The sequence below is a fragment of the Lingula anatina genome, chromosome 2 (assembly GCF_051362555.1).
Source record: "Lingula anatina isolate TDL-2025a chromosome 2, LinAna3.0, whole genome shotgun sequence".
Taxonomy (NCBI): Eukaryota; Metazoa; Brachiopoda; class Lingulata; order Lingulida; family Lingulidae; genus Lingula; species Lingula anatina.
The window spans coordinates 620,694-643,978 of NC_141768.1; the positions used below are offsets into that span (position 1 = coordinate 620,694).

The 23,285-nt window shown below is 34.6% G+C and overlaps 1 protein-coding gene across 2 annotated transcripts in view; it reads left to right on the forward strand.

The window, feature by feature from the left end:
- Positions 1-23,285, forward strand: part of LOC147763300 (homeobox protein Meis1-like) — a 69,963-nt gene that overhangs the window by 10,028 nt on the left and 36,650 nt on the right. For both annotated transcript variants that reach the window (XM_087006381.1, XM_087006382.1), the window contains exons 7-8: positions 8,827-8,953; positions 21,429-21,577. In XM_087006381.1, the coding sequence (XP_086862507.1) occupies positions 8,827-8,953; positions 21,429-21,577 (276 nt within the window). The remainder of the gene's footprint in view (positions 1-8,826; positions 8,954-21,428; positions 21,578-23,285) is intronic.

A 23,285-nucleotide genomic window follows, 5' to 3' on the forward strand; every position in this document is an offset into this window, starting at 1 on the left:
GTCACCAGAGATCACAACATTGACCTGCAATTTTAATTACAAATATTTGCCCGAAAATGTCATCTCCTAACACAGTTTGGTTCATGGCTCGATATCATATGATTAAAGCAATTCCCAGGACTGAGGGCAGATTCTAACTGTAAATGCAGTGCAAGTTAATTTCTGAACAAAAGACTGATTCATAGCAGAAATTGCCTTTCATTAGCAGTGTTTAAAATCTGAATGGGAGATGTGTTTCAAAATGGCAAAAAGATGTATTTTATGTAGGGACTTTGACGTTATTCATAACAATGTGTTCTACTTAGCAGTGCAGAAATTTGAATAATTATATTATTTTCGTCCTACAATATAATATGGAGTAAATTAGATCACACTCATTACAGAGTATAAACCCATCACTTGAGAGAATTTGCTGAGCACCAGCGTACAACCATTCATGAAAGCTTAATAACAGGAAAAGCCACTTTTATGCCTCTGTATCCATTTCACATTAAGGCACCATCTCGATGTGAGGGAAGGATTATCTAGCCTAAAGATGGAAAAACTGTTCACACAGCAAGTGGAATTTGTGTTGTAGTTGTAACCCATAGTGATGAATTTATAATACATAAATCATGCCACTGAGAGGCACTATTATTTTCTCCATCTTAAAGTAAGAGTCCCTTCTCATCTTTTCTCCATTTGCATTCAGGGATAATTGCTTATATCATGCGTAGAAATGATATGTAGTTTTGTAATTTTAATAATATAAGTCATGGTTGCGGTTTTTCTTACCATTTACCATGGTGAATGCACATACAATGAATCCATCAATTACTCTCTACTTTGTTCGGTGAAATATGTAGTGTATTGACAGTGTCAGTATATTCATGTGTATTTATTCCTTAGATGGACCGATGCTGAGAACGGCCATTTTGCTTTCAGTGCCACCTATGATTGTGCGTGTATGCATTGGACTGGTCTCGGCACTCGGTAGTTTGAACACACACCAAGACCTCCAAGCTCCGTCATTCAGGGTTCCAGTTCACTGAGTTCATCTTGACCTTGACCTTGACCTTCATTCGGATTGCAGTCTGGCTACCTGAAAACTCGTGAGATCTTTTTCAAACATCGATTTTTCTACTAAAAACTTACCCATAATTTTTCTTCTTTTTTTTCTTCATGTGAAAATCATTACTTACTTGGAAGTAATGACTTGGAAAGAAATCTCATCTGACTTTTTTATGAAAATAATAATAACTGTGTTTTGTCTTCTAATGTTGTTGGCCGCATTTAATGGACCCAATCTGACGGCATCTTACCACAGATGGCCCTTCTTTGCATAGCAACGTGAGATGTATTTATAACATTTGTTGACTGCATGCATCGTTGCTAACATAATTCATGTTTCCATGGCAAATATCTTGCAAAAAGGAATCTGTGCAATGCTTTTTGAAAGACAAAAAAAAAAAAAAAAAAAAGAGAGAGAGAAAAAAATCCCATGGCACAGGGTCTGTGTGCGCCATCATTCACTCTGATTCCTGGACTGGATAGAAATCCCTGTGACAGGATATTGTGCTTGAGGAGCAACGGGAGAGACTGACTGCTAGAGACTAAAGTTTTTGCAATCTATGCAGACTTAAGCTTTTCTGTACTACTAAATTCATGTGGATGTGCAATGCAGGCAGACAGCTGTACCTAAAGTGTAGTAATGGTTAGAGTAGTGAGTGTTGCAACTGTTTTTTAATGTGGAAGACCTCCCTTGTTGCTGGTATTGTCACTCTTTCAAGCTTTCCTCTTGTTTGTCATATTTTGCCTGTCTAAAACCAACTTTTATGAAAAAAAAACTTTTATCAAGATCAGGTAAAACAGTGGAGGTGTGGCGTGGAGGAGGAATACCTTTGATTCTTGCCTGATTTTCACATTTGACAATTGACATTGAGGAGAGCAGGCAAAGAAGCAATTTCAGTTGTTCAGCCTCCTTTTGATGTTCTCTTTGATAAGAATGAGTTTTCTGTTAAGAAGTGACAAGGGGAACAGAACCCCTTCCCTAACCTTTCTAGTCAGGTCATGCAAGACCAATATATGCTAATTTTAATGGTGCTATGGGGCCCCTCAGGTAGCCATTTTGGAGTCACGCAGGAGGCGGCTGCCTTCCATTACGCAACTTTTTAAGAGGATTCATATATTCTGTTTTACCTGGGTTCACACCCCATTTTATTGTTTAAAAATTATATAAGATACCATCTCATCTCTATTGGTCATGTGCTCATTGTTTTGTATTTAGCAGGAGAATTTTTGTAAGAGATGTTTTCTGTTTCTTTTTCATTTCTTTTTTTTTTTTATTTTGGCAACTAGGTTAAAAGGTAATATGCAGAGGTATCAATATGAATTTGTATAAACTATGAAAGACTATTTGAAGATTTAAAGCAGGCGACATGTGTGCAACTCACTAAGACTTGCCAAATGATTTATTACTACCAGGTTTATAATCTTGCCAACTTGTTGGAATATATGAAAATGAAATGTTTTCACACCAAAGATAATAGTTAATTTGGTTAATTTATTTGGTTCACAGTTTAGTCTTATTAAAACTTACAGTTATTTTATAGTTATTATATCATTCTCAATTTTTTCTAAGACTGGTGGCTTACATTTGATCTTTGTAGGAGATTAGATTTTATTTTTTATTTTTTTGGCTCAAGAGGTCATCCAAGATGAAAAAATGCTTATATCCTACTTATTATTATTTGCAAATAAAATGTATATATGAGTAATAACAAATGACTTTATTGAGTTGTTTTCTTTTTGGTCACACGTGTATATTTCAAGATGACAGAGTATCCCCCTGTAGGAAATAACACCTAGAAATTACCACCAAGATGTATGTGCATTTATCATGGTACCAACTACACGTATTTATTATACTAAAGATCACTTAACTAATGCAGGTCATAAATTGAACTGAGAACCAATTGGTTTCTGTAGTTATGACATGAAGAGGTCAATAAACATATTCAGGTAAAAGAATAAAAAAACTATTTTATTTATTTTCACAAAAGGTTCGGCAAAACAAGTCAACATGGATAAGATGTATGGAAATTGTTTTTCAGTCACAATAGCTTATTTGCCAGCTGTGCTGATGGTGATATATGATGGTTAATCTGACCTTTATTAATTAGTCCAGGTCTCTGTTGGAAGTTACAGTATTGTTAGAATGAATTGTGTTACATTGGATTTGTTGCAGCCAATAAATCATGGTCATGTCTGTTTGTATTATCCTTGACCAGAAGAAAACGGACCTGGACAGCTATTTGCTTTGATTATCATAATGGGGGATGGAAATTGATTTTGATATTTCTGCTTTTGCCAGCTGGTTGTTGGGAGAGATGTAGTTGGAGAAGCTTCGAAGGGAGTATTGATAATTTTCTTTCGTCCCTTCTGCCAAGATTTGTGAAGCATATCTTTGTGTTTATTATTTATTGTTGTATGTTCTTTTGTGGAAAGAAAAAGAAGAAAAATACATTGTATCCTAATCAGTGAGCTAGTTTGGAATATTTTTATTATATTATTATTTGATTTAAAGTGAAAACTATATATATATATATATATATATATATATATATATATATATATATATATATATATATATATATATATATATAAGAAGAGGAAATAAAAAAAAACTAAATTGCATCTCTTTGCGGAAAAATGTTAGAAGGAAATAATTTTGATAAGAAATGGTAATGGTTTATAGGAAAAGGCAAGTTAATGTCTTTTCATTTCCTTATCTTTTTCCTGAATATCTGGAAATTGTTTTGATTTCAAAAGTTAAATTAAGAAAAAATTCCTCAAACAGAAACAAAAAAGTAAATTTGCAAGATGTGATTGAATACAGGAGTTATTTTGAACATTTTAAATGTGATATCAATATTAGGATTCCATTCATTCTTTCACAATTAATTCATTAACACAGACACCAGTTCCAATTAGGAAAGGTTCAGCTGAGGGTAAGCTTTTCCAATGCTGTTCTAAATCACTCGCTTATCAATTTATTTACCTATACTACCCCACTGGTAGTAAGGGCCATTGCTAATCCATGATGGAACAGCCGAATTTAACTCTGTAGAAATAGGCAGAAAAGCACATAATAATAATAATTCCTCAACCAGGGGTTAGGATGATCTCATCAAAGGAATTTGTTGTGTATACATGGTTAAGTAACCACCAGGGGGCGATCTCCTGTCCACTATAATTAAGGCTGGTTGAACCCACACCATGTGATAGGCACAAAATTATTAAAATAACTTCAGACCCCAACATCAACATTCTTTGGGTTAATTTGTGATCCCCCTCGCCTCAGGCTGTGCACCCTTGAGTGAAGTCAGCTGTTATAAGATGCTCTAATACAAGAGATCCTCCAGGGCCAGTGGACCCCTTATCTCCCATCTATTGCGTAATATCCCAGCCCCAAACCAGATATCAGCAGCTATGGAGGAGTAGTACTGCTTCCTCCTTGCCCGCCCAGTTGCTTGGTGATGAAAACTTTAATGGGCTTACAATGAACCTTGATTTGCTAGACTGGGGCTCGTTAACCTGGAGAGATGGGGGCAGATTACAGCATCCTTAGGTCAGGTTGCACCATTTAATTGAAGGTGTGTGCTGATAGGGGCCATGGCTTTGATGTCCCACTTCCTCGGCTGATCTGCTTGGTGATAACGGGATGTTATGAGGGAGATGGAATGCTTCTAATGACGCCTGCCTCATTCTCCAGGGACAAGGTGTTACTAGTGGTCGGGTGGCCAAGATGATGATTATTTTTGAAATTTAGTTAATAGACTTAAGATTATTTTGATGATGTTTGGACAGCAGATCTTCTGGAGGTTATTTAATTGACGAGACCTTGAGGGAAACTATTAACAGATGATTATGTTGAAATTTCAGTAAACAGGATTAAAATCTCTTTTGTAGCCTTTGAGACAGTTTTTTTTCTTGAGTATTTTAATCTGGCACACAATTTATACTTAAAAGTTCAGATGTTTTTACCACTAAATGTGTGTAGATCATTATTTGTCTACTTGCTGTGATGTACATTGTGGCTGGTTTAATCTTGATTTTGTTGATATGGTTAACCAGACGGAGTTTATCATAATCTCTGGACTTATGAATTACTCAATATTTTTTAAGTAAGACATGCAAAAAAAAAAAAAGATTTTATTACATGAATTTTTTGTAAGCAAAAGCACCACAGAAATGGTCAGCAAAAAATAATGAAATTAAAAGAAATAATGAGTAAGTAAATTAACTAATTAACAAACATAGCAGTAATGCCAATGACACATGAAATAAAGATATTGGAAATAAATTGAAGAGAAAAAAATAAGAAACAGATCTTAGAAGTTTAAAATATGCAAGACAATTATGTAAGTAAGTGTAAAAAAAACTTATGTTTAAAATATTCTCAAAAACCAGTATGTGACTCTGATTGAAACTGTAGGTAAGAGAGATAAATATGAATACACCACAACTTATTAAAAAAAGAAAAAAAACTTGTGCATACATCAAAAATATTCTCAGAAACCAGCATGTGAATTTAATTGATACTGTTGGAGGTAGGTGAGAGAGAGATGAATATGTGTGAATGTGTTATGTTGTTAGCCATAGTAGGACACCAATGTGATCCATCAGATGGCTGTCATGTTCACTGTTGTCCCCCTTTCAATCTAACTCCTTCATATATATAAAGTGCTTTGGGGAATTGTCATGAGGAAGGCTTGATGGCCAGTTCCCTTTACAGCTTATGTCTAGAACTGATATTCTTTTCTCTTGCTCTGGAGATATTTTAATTAAAATTTGATTGTATGTTCTCTTTTCTGTTGTAAAGTTATTTTTCTATTTTGATTTTTATTTAAATATATAATTATGATTTTTTATGACAGATTGCCATACCTAAGCATGTATTTATTTATTTATTTATTTATTTATTTATTTATTTATTTATTTATTTATTAGTGGTGCATTCAGCAAATTTCACACAGCACTTAAGAATGTAAAAATATTAAGAATACTGAAAATTCCATAAAACTCCAATATTTTACACCCCTCAACATTTTTATCATTAATTCATTGGGATATTTGTTTTTCCATAAAACTTTCTTATGTCATTTGTGTAAATGTGAACATTATACGATGCTAGAAATGGCCCTGTGCCTATAGAATTTTGACATGGACATATTTTCTGTATCTCACATGATAAATCTGGCATCAACCTTTGGACAAGTTGTTCTTTAAGCCATTGCCGCGAGTTGACCTTTTGTGTGCCTAATGAATAGTTAGGGTCTACTGCCTTTCCATCTGTTTGATTCATATAGAATAAACAAAATGTGGAATTGTTAATAGGTGATAAGTTAAAGCTAGGGTGCACTTTTTTTGTATTTTAATTAATATAAATTTTAATTTAAAGCTAGGGTGCACTTTTCTTTGTATTTTAATTAATATACATTTTAGTTGTGTTTAGATGGAAAAAGGTAGGTGCAAGTTAATAATTTGCAAGTGATAAATGTATATGAATTTTTATGCTCAATCTTTTAAAATTATTTTTTATCAGTCATTTGAATATTTGTTTCAGTACCAATTTCTATGAAATAACTGCTATAACTCAATTATACATTATCTGGAAAAATTTCAACATTACAAAAAAACTTCCATTTTCTAAATAAGCAATTCCCTATTATATTTTTATGTGAAGAAAAATAATTGGACCAATGATTTTGCTTTTAACTTTTGAACATTTTTTTTCATCTGGCTGGTAGCTAGATCAATGGCTAAGCAACATGACTTTATGTTTTTACATGTCATTTTTATCAACAATCTTTAAAAGCTTTTAAGAGGCAAAAAAGTCCCATTAAAAGAAATCAGAATTCCTTTGTGCTGCTTGAAATATCCTGCAAGGAAACAATAGAACTCTATCTAGCAGCAGATTACTTCCTTCATTCTTCCCCTGTTGTACTTATATGACTTCCTCTGGTAGTTCCAAAGCTACTTTGAATTGTATATTTAAACATTAACATAAGCACCACTCACAATAAAAAAATGTGTATCTGCAGCAAGTTAGTATTGTATTTAATCCAATTCAATGGTTTAATTAACTTGACTTTTCTCACTTTTGTTTGCATTTTACAACTTTGATTTGAAAGCTGTCTCAGTCTGAATTGGAATTTAAATTTTGGTAATTTCAAAACAAGTTGATTTGGTCTGGTTCAGGTCATGTTTATTGTTTTAATTTTGGTGATTTGTATACACAAAGCCAGTCTGTCTTAAACCCCTTGTGTTCTATGCAAATAGCAATTTATACTAAAACATTATGTCAGAATGTCATAACATTGAATAAAATTACAACAGTAGCTGTAAAACAGTCTCACTCCAACCACCAATAGGAACTGAGCGGAAACTTTTCTGCATTTGTCGAAGTAAACACAGGCATTGGAAAAAGCGTGTGAGGCTTTATTTCTCAAATAGAGAAATGACTACAATTTCATGCTCATTCTTCGGTGTGATGGCGGAAGTAACTTAAGCTTAGAACCCCAGTCTGATTATGTTGTCCCTTGTGGCTAGAACAATACTGTGGCATCATCAGGGCTGATTAGGGGAACATGTAACACCTGCAGTTTCTGTCTGCTTGACAACCTGTTTTTGTTGCCCGAGAGCCAGTGATTGTCTCCCAGTTTTAGCGGGACGTGAACCGCGGAGTGTTTTACTGAATGACAGAAGGCAAATCTCAGCCAAAATATCTTGTTCTAGGTTTCTTGACTGATATTTTCTCGGCTGTTCTTCCATGTCTGCCTCTGGTGCAACCAGAGGACATAAGTTCATAATTTTCCTTTCTTAACCCAGTCAAGATGATTGATAACTGAATGGGGTGAATTATGTACTACTGATAGTTAGGGTGTCTTAGGTTGTATATCTTATTGAAAAGTTGTTGGGCATTTCATTTTGTGTTAGCTACACCACATCTGCAGAGCCATATGCTCTTGTTTTCAAATTGGGGAAAGGGGGGAAAAATAGTACTGGCCAGCATTTCGCCACAAGGTAAAAACCATATTTCTACAATAAGGTGAGTTAAAGTTGACTTTTTTTGTTCAGATTTTTGACCTGAGGGGCTTAAAATTTTGTATTGACTCAAAACCCAAAATTGGACAGATTCTGAAAATAGTATAAATATGTATGTGTTTAGAGAGCGAGACGCTAAGATGAACTCAGTGGAAAAAGTCAACAATGATTGAGCTCCACCCCTCTCTATCTCTTGACGCACTACTGCCGCTATGTTTGCAAATATTGACTAAATGATAAAGTTTCGGTTGGGGGGAGAATTTAACCCTTTGTTTCTACAAACATGAAAAACTGTTAAATATGGAAAAGGTAACAGCAGAATATGATTAAACTTTTACTGAAAGTATTTGTAATTTTTATTAGAGAGGGATTATCTGAAAAATAAGATGCCAGTTTTGATAAAACCCGGTTATGCAAACAAGTAACCAGCAACTAAGCTGAAAACATTTCTTTAATTTGTGGTTGGAATTAATGATGTTTTGACAACCCAAAAAAGTAGATAAATTTTTTGCATCGATCTTATTTTACATCTTTGCTAAAAGGATAATAGTGGGATAAACAACTCTAAAATTCATGACATTTGTAATGTTATCCCTTTTGTGAATTTTTTCATTAAAAATGTCACATTTTATGAATGAATAACACTATAGAAAACAAAAGTCAAATTTCATTATTTCCAAAAGAAGTTATTTCTAACATTTTCTTCATGATTTTCTCACAAAATCTGCCATATTTCAGAGGCCGCCGTCTCAAGGACTTACGTTTCCCCAAGCAGACGATGCTCAGTCCACAAACTCTGCAGACACGCCGGGACCCCCAGGCTCCAATCTCAACTCACAAAACCTGGACAACAGTAGCGAAGCAGGTAAGAAACCTTACACACTTGCACACTCATAATTTTATGCAAAGACATGAACATCAAGTAGAAATGATTCCACCCTGCTCCTGAAATCTGCAATATGTAGTCAACAAAGATGAGTATTTTTTGTTATGAACTGGTCAGTTTTGATTAAACCTTTGATTTGTTATTATAGCAAGGGTCTGCTGTATTCCATGAATTTAGGTTTAAATACTTTATGGCAAAAATTAATGATAGGATTTGTAGCAAAAATAAATAAATAAATAAATCAGGTTAATTAGGTATGAATTAAAAAGTAAACTATATTTAGCAAAAAATTTTGATATTAAACTGAAGACTGCAAATAAGTGAATTTCACTCTTCCCAGTTGAATTTTTAATAAGTGTATGCTGTAGTAAAGCAGTCAACAGGTAATCTTTTTTTCATTTTTCACTTCTGTAAATTTAAGTTTGTCGTGAGAAACAGTTATTTGGTGCTACCCAACCCCAAATCAAAGATGATTATCATGCCATTGACACAAGCTGGGGGAATGTCGCGGTGATGAACTGAGAGAGAGAGAACCCATGACAGTGATAGGGCTTACAGACCACATCACAGGGAACAGGGTAGTTTACACAGGGAACAGGTATTCCCCTGTCACCCCCCACCCCCCCCCCCACACACACACACACACACTCCTCTCTCTAATGTGAAAGTGTATGACACACAAGTTCACAGACAGTGATTATAGATATATTGGTTTGATATGAAAACATATTTATTTATAAACCTAGAATCAAATCTTCAGGTGGTGAAAAATAATTTAAATGTAAATATGAAATGGAAGTGACTGTCATTAAAGTTTAGAAAAAAATTCAATTTGGGAGGTTATCTTATTAAATGGGTTGCAGGGTACTTAGCAATATGCTTAAGAATGCAAGGAAATTTTATCTCAAAATTAAAATCTCAAGTAGATATGAAAGAGGAAGAAGTGATAGTCTGTAAATGATAAGTTTGAGTGTCCCCCACAAGTGAGAATACACGGGCAATGTGTCACAGTAAACTATGGACATCCCACACCAGTGAACAGCCCCTCTTCTGAAAATCTAATTCTCTTTTATCAAAGGTGACGTGAACAAGCACTTGCTTTTCAAAGACCCATCTGAAATGCATTTTTATTCATTGTAAAGCATATGTGACAATGTATTACAAAGTACACATATTGACTTTGGATGAAGTAGCTATCTACTGCGGAATGGTACCCTGTCGCCATGATTAATGTGGAAAACCGGCCTGACTTAGATCAAAGAGAACAGGACCGAAGCATTCTTTCCAAGCCAGGAACCAAAACTTGAAATGGACTGCAGATAAGAAAGTGTGAAAAGAAAAACGATTTTGCAAAACTGATTAGAAGTTTTATGCGCAGTTTACTTATGATAATGATAAAAAGGTCGGGTGAGAAAGAGGAAACAAGCATGGTGTGAAAGAAATGTTCCATACTACATTTTCTCAACAGCTTAGATTTGTCTGGATTGACAACTCTTCTGTGTTTATAAAACTGCCTCACCCTACCCTTGAAACACTTTTACGTATTTCTAAAAAATATTTTTCTAACAAAATTACTTAATTTAATTTCTTTAAAAAAAATTCATCCTGGGGAATTTTTAAAGAAAAAAATTTGTAAGATTTATGCAGAAATATTAATTGTAACACTCTGTTACTGGAAATAGGACAGATGAATTGAGTTGTAGATTTTTACAGTGACATATACAATATGTTGTTTCAATACTATAATATCTCGCAGCCTCTTCACACCTGGATTGCAGCACGTTGTCGATGATAAATAGGCAACAGTTTGTGCCACAATTACAGCCAAAGGCGCGAAAAATTGCTATCTCGATACCTTACTTCACATGTTTGTGGAATGTTCCTAGGATATAGAAATGAAGTATGGGGCAGATTTTCCATTGGACCAGATGTTAATTTGAGGGACACATTTGCTACAAAGGTAACCTGACAAATTGCTCCATTGAAATATAAAATACTGGACCTAATTAAACACCTGTTCCCCCTCTAAAACACCATCTATTATTGAAGATGATGGAGGGAGGTGGCCCTAACACATTGCACTTCCATGGTAACACCCAAAAACATGGGAGGTCTGCCAGAAAAGTTTTTTTCCCCTCTCTCTTTTTCATGTAGAGCAGGTTTATTCAAAACCATATTTATTCAGATATTTTGTTCAGCAGAATAGCCCTGTGTTTATGTTTTGATTCAAAGCTGTGTCATTTTAAGTTTTTATAGCAAAGTTAAAATCTTGATGGAAATGAAATGAAACTTGTGCTATGTTTGAATGTTTTTATCCAGAGATTTGTCAGACATATTGGTAGTTAACTGGCTGTGTGGCAGTTCACTTCATTCTGATATTTAGGTACTTATCATTTCTTGGGCTGACAGATTTTTTAGTTATTCTTTTTGAGGAAGTACACAAAACAAGAAACGGCACATTTATCTCATCACAGTAATTTAACTGAAGCTGAAGAATTTTTCAGTAGGTTGATCAAATTTTTTTGAAAGGTCAGGTTCCAGTAAGAAAGAGGTACAACTTTTGTGGCAGCCATTATTTATCACCAACAGGTGGATACCATGCACATACAACTTGTCTGCTTTGTGCATTTTTATTTTTCCATGTATTGAAAAAATATAAATTGATCGATCAAGACGTGTGTTTTGGCAATTTACAGTTGCGCTTAAGGTAATGTGATTGATTGGGATTCATGGACTAGCAGTTACCATAGTTTCAGTCAAGCTCGAACTTCTTATCGCTTTATTTTATGGAGTGCTTTGCTAATGCAAACTTTTGTTAATAATTTTTGATGGGGCAACTAGGAACGAACTCCTGTAGTTTTAGGTAAAAGGATACCCAGTTATCATTTTAAAATCTTGAGAAGTAATACCTGACAATTTGCATGACTTTGCTCCATAAAGTTGAGCCTATATACAAATCCTTTATAGTGCATTGCACTGACTAAAAATATAACAGCACTTTTTTCTCACGAAAGAAAAAAACACTACCTAATAAATATGAAAGTTAGGTTTAAAAAAACTAACATGGTGTAATTTCTTTATTTGTGTAGAAAGTAAAGTATTAAAAATAGTAAAAGTTCAGTTGAGATCACAATTTGGACAAATTTATTTCACCCAAACCAAATTTCTAAATTTCACATCTAACCTGTAAAGAATACTGTCTCCTAAAAAACCATCGGAGCAGATATCCGCTTGGCTTTGTGTGCAAGGAAATTCTTGGAACAGAGAAAATTCTCAATATTCTTGCTGCAGCAGATGCAAACAGAAGGGGAAATACCTGGGAAGAGGTTCAGATCGCAGACCGGGATAAGGAGGATGAAATTACAAGTTAATGAGATTGTTTGGGGTTTGCCAGTTGTTCTCTACTAAGCTTGGACAAAATAGGAAGCCGTACACAGTGTTACAAAGTGCAAACTGGCCAAGGACTTGGGAGGGGGGGGGATATTAACTGAACTAATGCTTGTCATAGAATTAGAATTTTAAATTTTGCTAGGAACAAAGGTTGGGGACAGTCAACTTTGTTTCATGGACCTTTAGTTTTAAACGACGTAAATTATGTTTGTGTCTCTCGCCAGAGACATCCTTGACTTCTCTTTAAAAAGCAGACAAAAAAGTATATATTTTTGGTAACTACAATTTACAAATATCATTATTCTTGAAGATGATCGATATGGCTCTTCACTTTATACAGAAAAGCTTCTTTGATGGTCTCTGTTGAAACTGTAGGCTAAAACAAAACAATTCCGTTTACTAGAGTTTAATGATGCTTTAGATGATGATAAATTTCACTTTACCATCTCCAAGTTACAATAGGTGTGCAGTTATACCTTCAAATGATGATGATAAATTTCTCCTGGTAGACCTGTTGCAGTGAGTGCCCTCTAGTGTCAAAATTGTCTGCGTCTGCCTCTCTTGTCATGACCCCTCGTACTTACCATGTTCTGAGAGTAAATAGATAGGACATTGCTGCTCATTTCATGGGGCAATCCATGGAGATTACTAGTTGATGGAATTTGCAAGTCAAGTGCAAAAATATCTCTTAGAAAAATATCATATTTATATGCGCAATTGTGGCGACAGATCACATTGCTCATTACTAAGAGACTAAGGCCTTCTGCAGGGGATAAAAAAAATTAATAACCTCTAAGACACAATTTCTGTCGCTTTCATTTCTAAAGTTCATACTCATACTCTTGACATTCAAGTGGCAATTTTTATGATGAAATTGTGTATCTTTAAAAGTGATCTTTTTTATTTCCCCCTTTAAGTTAAACCTTTGGGGACTAACTGAAATGAGAGTGGGTTGAAGAAGGTTAGATAGCCAGACTAGAAAACCATGTAGTCAGTCAACCAACTCAGGTAGCCCTCTGTCCTTCTGTTTCTCTTGAAGCAAAGATACTGTTGATAGACATCCAACCTCAGACCAGCGATGTTCATACAAAATTTGATGTTTATCCATCTCGCGCATCCTGTCATTAGCTTTATAACTTTGTGGTACTTTGCACAAGCACAATACAAAGGCATTTTTTCCCTCAGCATCTCAGTGTTGGTTGTTGAAGAGAAAAGCCTGCTGTTTACTTTATCATCAAAAACCATGCTTTGTGGCTCTATTCAACGCCTTTCTCCACTCCATTAACCTTTCATAATATTCTTCAAATTAGAAATCATTTAATGGGCAAAATGGAAAAGGGGCTCTCCCTATATGCTGCTGATTTTTTATGTGGCTTATAAAAGCTGCGGCAGAACGTCAGCAACAGTTAGTAGAGCAGAAAGATAGGAGTACTTCATGGCTGGGACGGGTAATATGAGACGGCAAATGTTCTTGCAGTTTTAGCATTTTTGAACAGAAAATGGGCATGAAGCAGACATCAGACATACCAAAAGTAATTAAGAATTTTGGCGGCTGAGGATTTTCCCCAGTAATAGGGACAGAATATTAAAAAATCTCTAATCCAACTAAGAGGGCACAGGATTTTGAAAAGACCAGTCGTCAGCACTCAAATTCCAAATGTGTCAGTGGGGAGATATCTGCGTATTCCAAGGTTTATCATCAGCATGTTTCACATGCATTTCCTGTTAGAATACTTTTTGGTTATTACTTATCCTTGTTATCTTATCTTGTTAGCTTTCTTTTTATTATACTCTCTTTTTCTCTCTCTCTTTCTCTCATGCTATCCCTCCTCCCTCTGTGCCGATCTAAGATTTTTTAATAGCTGATCTTTGTTGCGGCATCCGTCCTGGATGTAGCTAGTGTAACCCCTGCTGTAGGTTATCTGTGTTACCAACCCTGCTATCTTGTAGTTTAGTGATGTACAGAGATTTCTATCCTTGCTTATCATGGACCATGTCATTTCCAGCCACTGTGTCAATAAGACCAGGAAAATTAATGTCATTTTGAAATTCTGATTTCCTTTTACGATTTCCATTTCTTTTTTTTCTTTCTTCTTTTATTTCTTTTCTTTTTTTATTTTGGCTGATGACTTTGATTTGAGTGCATTGCCCACTTTATATGTGATGCCTTCAGATCCGTTGCCCTTGTGAATTGGAGAAATCGAAATTGGAATCTGGCTACCTTGGGACTGGCTGGTCAGGCTCTATACCAGTATAGACACTTGGTTCAGTGTATTGATTTTGTACTGTCAAAGTCAACATTATCTCCTTTGCTGAAAAACAAATAACTGAGAGGGCCTTCAACGATAAAACCTCAGAATGATTAATTATCCAACATCTTAACGAGTCATTAAAGGATTAATTAACAGATCTCTCCCTCATTCTGACTGTTTTTATAGTCGTATCAATACCAGAGATGCAATAGGAATTTTAATTAAATTGAGAGGCCAACAAAAACTGATAGATACAAAGGTAATATTTTCACGTTGAAGGAAATTCAACATGCCCTCATGACCTTAGTCTGTCACTGTTGGCAACTCTAAGCCATTACCCCGATATTATCATCAGATGAATTTGGATGTAAATCACACACAAAAACCCAGTAATAAAATTTTTGAGATATGTCCATTGATAAATTGTATGCGTTTCTATTATTATGTTTCCCTATTCACCGATATCTATTTTACTTTTTAAGTCCGGATTAACCCTTTCTAAACTGTGACTTCAAGGGGGGTAGAGAATTTTCTTTCTTTCTTTTCTTTCTTTTTTTGATTTTAATTAATCAGAAAGACGAAGAAGGGTAATAATCATAATATTGAGGCAAAGGCAGACTGGAAACAAATTGTAGTGAAAGGAAATTATTTCCCTCTTGAATGCATGCTTGAATTCATGAATTTGTACCACCAGTATTCTCTTGCTACTCATGTTGTACAACTGTTGAGTGTGAAGCGAAATTAAGATTGGGAAGTGAGGTTTATAATTATGTGGAGGAAGAGGGCAGTCTCTGGGTCCGCCCTCTGATCTGTGATAATAACAGCAGGTGTGAAGATGTGGTACGCATCATCTTTGTTATCATTGGAGGAAATTACTTTTATATAGAGCAATAGATGTTTATACATAAAAGTATCATATCATATGTAAACTGTTTGATTATGGTGTATTTGGTTTGTAAGAATGATTTTTTTTTATGAAAGACCTTTTAAGAAAATCTTTGTTATCCTTTTTTAAAAGAAGTATATGGATTAATTGGTTGCTGAGGAATGATGAAATATTTTTGTAAAAAAAGAAGGGAGGGAAGTACTTTTTACTCAGCGTACTGAGATTAATCATCTGCTGTGCACAAATTGGTCATCTCGTTTGTAGAGAGTTATTTGCGTTTTTGCCAGGTGTTCCAATTTAGACTTAAGATACTCCAAAGGAAATCCTTTCCCAAAATGTTGGACCCATTAAGTTTTGTTGTTTCCTGTTTGTAAAAGGTTTCTCCCATCTGCAAGATGGGGTTGCACAGTTGTCAATAATGTGTTCACTGTGTTAGCTTCACATAAATTTCATTTTATTATTTTGAGAACATTAACTTCACAAGTCGAGTTGGGATTGAAGTATAAGAACTTTTTTAATGAGCTCCCCACTAGCAACACCACTGTAATATATGTTGGTGCGGAGAGAATAGTTTCTATGAGATGAGAATGGAGGCTATAAAATTAGTGATACATTATTTATTCCCAACACCTTGAACTATAACAGAAAAGGTTCATTATGAAATATTGCTGTATATTTTAATGAGGACTTCACTGGTGGAGTAGTCTGCTGGCGGTGCTATGGAGTTGCACATGTTTGTAGGCAAGACTAGACGTGAGAGAGGTGATAGAATATATGTTTGCTGTAGCATATGAATGAGCTGGGTTCAGTGAGAAAATGTATCTTGTATCTGACAGATTTGCCGACTGACTTTGACAGTTTCAATCTTCGCTGATTAGGCCTAACAAAATGTTCCACTCTGTGGCCAGGGTTAGGGGAAACGATGAGTCGAAATGGAGCAATAATTTTCTTCTGATGAAGAATGATAGGCCGGTTTAGCCATAGTGCCATAGCTTAGTTTACACTCCGAGCTGTCATTTTGCATACTTGTTGGGTGTTAGAGGTGAAATGCAAATTTATTTATCAGGCAACTGGTGATTCTGCATATTTATTTACTACAACTGACTTTGAGGATACTATTGTTTTGATTGATAAAGATAGTAAAATAGAACTTTTTTTTTGTTACAGTTTATTATTTTATGCCTTTGGTATGCTTGTGTTGATCTGTTATATATATCATCTTGAATCATTTTGCACATTATTATAAAAAATCCATATTGATGATTTCTTTCTGTTTATTATTACTTATTTTATTATAATTTTTTCACGTTTCAAAAATATGAAATTTTTCTTTTGTTTTTTTATTGTAAAAAAAAAAAATAGCAGTTAGTACTTGGCTCAAAGACTTTTGCTAAACAGGTTGGGGATTTTTCCTCCTTGCTAACCAACTTGCAAACGCACATATACACACAGACATTGACCAAAAATAGTCCACCACCGCAAAGTTCCTGTTCTTGACATTAAGTGGGGATAACGGGTCAAAAAGTAGGCAATTTGGACTTGTTTTTCAGCGTTTTCCAAATGTTCCGCGAGTCTCTCCTCTATTGCCTCCCTGGGTATGGGGTAAGTGGGGCACTTTGAAGCCACCGGAGGGTCAGATCTTAATGGCCATACGCCGCCCGTTATGCCGTTTTGTAAGCCATGATACCAAATGTTGAGCCAGCAGGAAAAACAGTTGAGTAGTGCTGGCGGAATAATTCATTTGCATTGACAGCATACAATTGCATGGCAAAAAACATGGAAATAGCATGAAAGACATGGCCCCATCATCTTTTGAATAATTACTTAATAATGGCATTATGCTACAGATGTTCCTTCACGAACATTTGAAATATTCATAAAATACATGATAGGCTGACAGCTATCAATGTCTTTAGTAGATTTGCTTGTTTTGAATTTAAATAAGTTATCATTCTTTAAAATATGTATAACTGAAGAAAAATATTTGGTATTCAAACTTGAAAGTATGATATTTGATATGAATAATGTTATCTAAGAAAGACCAGTTGTCATGTTGACAACTCTCTGACTGCTCTTCCTCCACTTATATTCCACTTTATGATTATAAAAGTTAAAAATATACTGAAATATTAGATTATCAAGACAAAACTTTTTTTGAAAGTCAGGAAATTATGTATCCGATGGTGACTTGGAATTATTATTCTTTATTAGTATAATGTTTGTTTGTCAAGGAAAGAGAAAAAAGTTGGAGAGGTTGCTTTTGCTTTGAACAATTTTTATAATCAGTGTAAGATTTTTTCTTTAAAATAGAAAAATATGAAAGAAATAATGAAGATAATTAAATAAAGAAATTATATATATGATATATGAAATATGAAACTTTTACTTGAAGAGAAAGAATATGAGAAATGTTTAATCCAAATATTCCCCTGTTCTTTCTTATGAAATGCAGTAGCATGTAGCAATGTACTGAAGCCAGTGCAGATTTCTGTCCGAATGTCATCTCACTAAGGACGGATGCCATGACAACCCCTATCCTGTCGGGTGACATTCTGAAATTAGCATTGGATATTTCATTACTTTTAAATATTTTATTTTATGTCTCCCAGCACTGAATGAACTAGAGGATTAACATTCATGCCTATTGTTCTCTTATTTTCATATGCTGTCCGTATTTATTATACCTTTTTGTTTTTGAATTTTTGATATGAGTTAGATAGATGAATGAAATGCTGTGAAAAAAGTAAGATTAGCATAAATTATTTCATACTGACCACCATCAGCCTGTGGAATACACAGCAATATTTGCACCTGTTCATAGCAAAAAATAAATTCTTTTCATATGAAAAGAATTATATTATTGCATCAAAGAAATCCTATCCAATTCCCCAGTTTATCATGTCTTGACCTAATAAGTGTAACCATAGACATAGAGCCATCTTAAGTTTCTTGTCCAAAACAAAATGCCTTAAATTCCACTGAAGCTGTTATTCTAAGGCAGTTTGCAGTCTTTATCTTCCTTATCTGTACCTGATAGTTAACTATCTCAACAACACTCAGCACACAAAAATTAGGTATTGGGATATTTTTTTCCATGGTTTGAAGTGTGACAGAATTATTTGGTTCCCAGTCTTTTTCTGTGTGACCCCGTGTTGGCAGAGAAGGTAGATTAGTATGCCTTCCACGGGTCAAAGCAACATTGTAACAACCGAGCAGAAAAAAAAAGCCGAGCTGAAAAAATGAGAATGAAAAATGATCAGGAAACATTAGTGACTTCAACAAGTTTTGAGTTTCATTAATTTAGTTGAACTCCTTTAACTCTGAATAAAGTTGCTATAAATTTTGTTGTTGTTGTCCTTGTCAGCTTGAATATAGCAGAGGGTGGATTGTTTGGCGGTATTATGCAAATGCCATATGTTTGTATGTTTATATTGCAAATCGATGAGTTGGTTGTACACCACCTCACAAATCATGTGACATCAGTTGTCACCGGGACTATGGCATCCAGTGACAGGTTGACTGCCCTGTTTGTAACACCCTAAAATTTCTATGTCAGAACTTTGACTGGAGACACATTTATCTTGTTGTATTACACAGTATTAATTTGACATTTTCTTGACATTTTTTGGACGAATAATAACGTGAGTAAAGGAAGGATAAGGCAGTTGGGGCAGGATAGAGGTACAAAAATGGGTACTTCACTTGCAGCAGGAAAACCTCGGAACTCTCATCACCTTTTTAATTATCAAAATAAAAAATAATATTGAGAACAAACTAATGAGTTAAAAAATCCTGCAGCAGTCATTATAGTCAGATATATATAAGTTATTACCTTAAAAGATGTATGCAGGTCAACAAGAAGTAGTAGGAATAATTTCAATTTTTTACTCTGTTTTATGTTAAAAAGATGAAGATTATTTTTATACAATATGTGTAATATGGTTATGATAATCATTTAAGGAATTACATTTTTAAGGAGAATTTCAAAGATTTTAAATGATTCCTCTTAAACCATCATTAAATGTGTATATTTAGTTGTATTTTTTACTCTAAAAGAATTATCTTAAAATATTTCCATTTGATTATAACAAACTAAGACATGTTCATATTATTGCAATGTGTTTGAAAATATAAACTGGGAGGTTAAAAAATCATTCTTGAAAATAATAAGTTTTTTTTTCTTGGTATTTATTCACAAGATGCTATAGAAATCACAGCAAATAGAGAAATCACTTAGCTTCTTCACTTGACCAGCGAATTTGATTTGAGCGGTTAATGATTGTTGGGAATGAAGATAACCATCGCTATCTTCAGCAGGCTGTCAAATTTGTCACTAGTAAGGTGTCTTGTCATCTGATGCTATCGTGACTTTACATGGCTGATTGGACACATAGTATTTGTGGACATTAATATAATTCTATTTGCTCACACTGCTAGTTTGATAAGTCATGAAAAGCCTGTGTATTAGACAGGTTATGGTGTTGGCTTGGAGTTAAGGTACTTCTTGGAGTAGCAGCAGCAGAGGAACATTATTTTTGTTTGCTTGGCATTCATGGCAGCATTGTTAAATCTAATAGCATTGTCAAGTCAGATCAAAGACAGATCCGATCAGAGTACATTTGCATGGTGACATGATAGGACTGAGGATGGGAAAAGAAGTTGAGCATTTTGTTGTTTTCTGCTTCATAACTGGGGATTCCCCTCACATTCTGTTTTTGTGATCAGGCTTCTTGTCGATTAGGGAGAAAAAAAGAACAGAAAAAAAAAGAAACTGAACAATCTTCTTTGATATGCGTCATAAGAAGTTTGGTTTACATTTGTAGTACATCTTTTGAAAATTAAGAAAACATCACATAAAAGACAGCCTTGGTTTGCCTTTACAGTACATCTTTGGGGGGATTTGAGCAAGGACCCAGAGTTTTACTGTGTTTTCATGTGTCCTATCAGCCCAAGTCTTGTGCCTACAGATTTTATCAGATCATAATTTCTGGCTTCAGTGACATTTTTATTACTGCTCTTGTTTAAACTATTTTTGATAAAAGCACCAATCAGGTTTGACAAATTAGGGCATTAGATTATGACATTGGAGTCAAAAGGACATAAAAAAGGACTTAAAACTGAAGCTCAAGTGGGTTTGTGTAAAGAATTGGGAATTGGGTCTTGATATTGAAATGGGACATGGTATGGGGCAATATATCTTTTATGATAAAGCTTGCCTGGTTTTCTAGTGTTGTGTATATCTGTTTTATGCTTTATGTGGTGGACATGGAACATTAATAAATGAGGTCAAAGGTCGGGAGGTCAAGGGCCAGACAATCTTGTTGTAGTGGGTACAGTTATCTCTGCTTGGCACGAAAAAAATCTGAAATTCTTGCATCTAAAGTAAGCAGAGCGTAAATTTCTCCCCATCATGCAAGGGACATGAAAAGAAATGAAAATATGGCAGTCCTTTGATGTGAGGGAAGAGAATGTTGTTACGTCATGAAACAAGTTTTAAAGCTTATAGCATAACATGATATTAGTGATATTAGTACGCATGTTTCTTATTAGTGTTTGGTTTTTCTGTTACGTTTTAGAGCAGTTATATTTAGGCTAATTTTTTTACTCTGGTTCATTATTGCCAATCATTAGTGTTTAAAAGCAGAAATTTTTATTGGGATTAAGAAAAATAATTTTCCAGGTTGTGTCACACGGGGCAATTTAGTGACTTTTTTTCATTATTTTTGTCCTTGTCATTGTCTGATAAACTGTAACTAATATTCCTTCTTGCCATGGAAAAATTCCAATAGTTGATCCAAATGTGTTTTTGATTTACAAAACTATTGTTTTCTTTGATATGCTAAATTTCCTTTGATGTACAATTTTAGATACCCTCCTATTCACAGTGAGAGATTGTTAGAAATGTGTGCATTTTTTTCCTCCCCAGGTGACTGCCTAGACAACAGTGTGGGCTCTGGTGAAGGAACAGCAGATGAAGATGGAGACGATCGGCAGACAAAAAGACAGAAGAAAAGAGGCATTTTCCCAAAAGTAGCTACCAACATCATGAGAGCATGGCTATTTCAGCATTTAACAGTGAGTACCAAATACCCAGTGATGCAATTATCACATCTAAATGAGATATTTACAAATCCATGGGTTTGATTAATTAAATGATGAATATCACACCTTCAGAAGAACCCTCACTCTGATTGAATTTCCCTGTGCAGATTGTTTCAAGCAGGGATATCATGAGTTAAAGTAGCCAATTCAGAGGATTATCCCGGATTAATTTATCTCTGATTAACACCACTATTCCCCCCAGTGGTGGCCCAACTTAAATCCTATCAACAACGCTCCACCATCAACATCAACAACAGCGGGAGCTTACTGTGCCCTCAACACAGATTGATAAGATTAATATAAATATTGCCCAAATATTTTATAATTGGGCCAAGTTGAAGGTATGTAACATTTTGCCACCACCTGGTGCAAATAAATAAATAAATAGTGTTACTGAGCCATAATGTGATGCACAATTTTAATAGCAGAAACCAATCACTCATTAGTTTTAATTTTGACCTGATCAAATGTTTTTATTGTGCAGGCATCCTTTCCAAAGATTAAATTATAAAATGTAGATGGTGTGAAATGTTTCTTAACAACTTGTTTCTAAACAACAAATGAAGCTGTTTAAAAGATCACTCATCCTAAGAGCAAACAGACACAGAGTCATCTTCTAGTGTTTCTTTCCATTCTAAATGTACAGAAACAACATTTTCCACTGAATGTGATAGAAAATGATAGGGAAATAAGATAAGACAAAACAACATATCCTTAAAAATAGCTGCATTGAATTTATTGGTTCATTAGTGTGATTGTTGGTCAAAAATTAGATGACTCTGAGTTTGAACTATCTGAAAAGTGGTCAGTATGATGAAAATGAATTGGTTTTCTCTGCAGACACTGGTCCCCAAGGGTGAGAGTCACTTAACTGTTAAAAAGGGAATATTACTTTTAACAAATGATACTTGACAACTTCTTCCCAGTGCACCAAGGCACACTTTTCTTCTTGAACCTTGGTCAAATGGAGCATGTTGTCATTATTTGATTTAGGAAAAAAGCTCCCTCTCCGACATCAGCCTGTCACTAGTCCCTGTCTGTGCCTGGTGTAAGAACCATTTGAACATTCTCCTCTTCACCCTCTCCCATCTCGTCTCCAGCCCCGGCTTTCCGCCATATATCTGGTGTCATCTTTTTTGTCCTTGATGGGAACTCATTTATTTCTTTGTACATCTGATGGTGGGACTTTAAAACAATATTTTTTTTTAAGTTATGGGTATTAAGATTTTAATTATAAGCAAAAAATACGAGTGATTTTAGAACTAAAATTGTGGGATTTGACCAAGAGGATGAAGATCATTAACAAATAGAAAAAAAGTCCAAAGAGTAGTAGCTAAAAAGTGTTGTAATTGCTTCTGAAAGGAGGAGAACTTTTTGGTACCTTGAAATAGCTTTCAGAATTTATGACTGGCGTTTATTTTGTCTGGAGTAGTGTCTTTTTGACTTGTTTTAATTAAACTATGATTGAACAGTTTAAAGAGGAAACGGTTAGTGTGGTTTATAGATTATTGGCCTTCTTCTTTGCTGTATTTATGGTAGCAAGAATTAGCAGGTTATAGATTAACCTTGAGGTGGATGCCAAGTTTATTTATTTCAGAGATTACTCTTGATAATTAGCAACTGCTTTTCAAAGTAAGTGGAGGGAAAGATGCTGATTAGCTGAAGAAAAATATTTATCCTC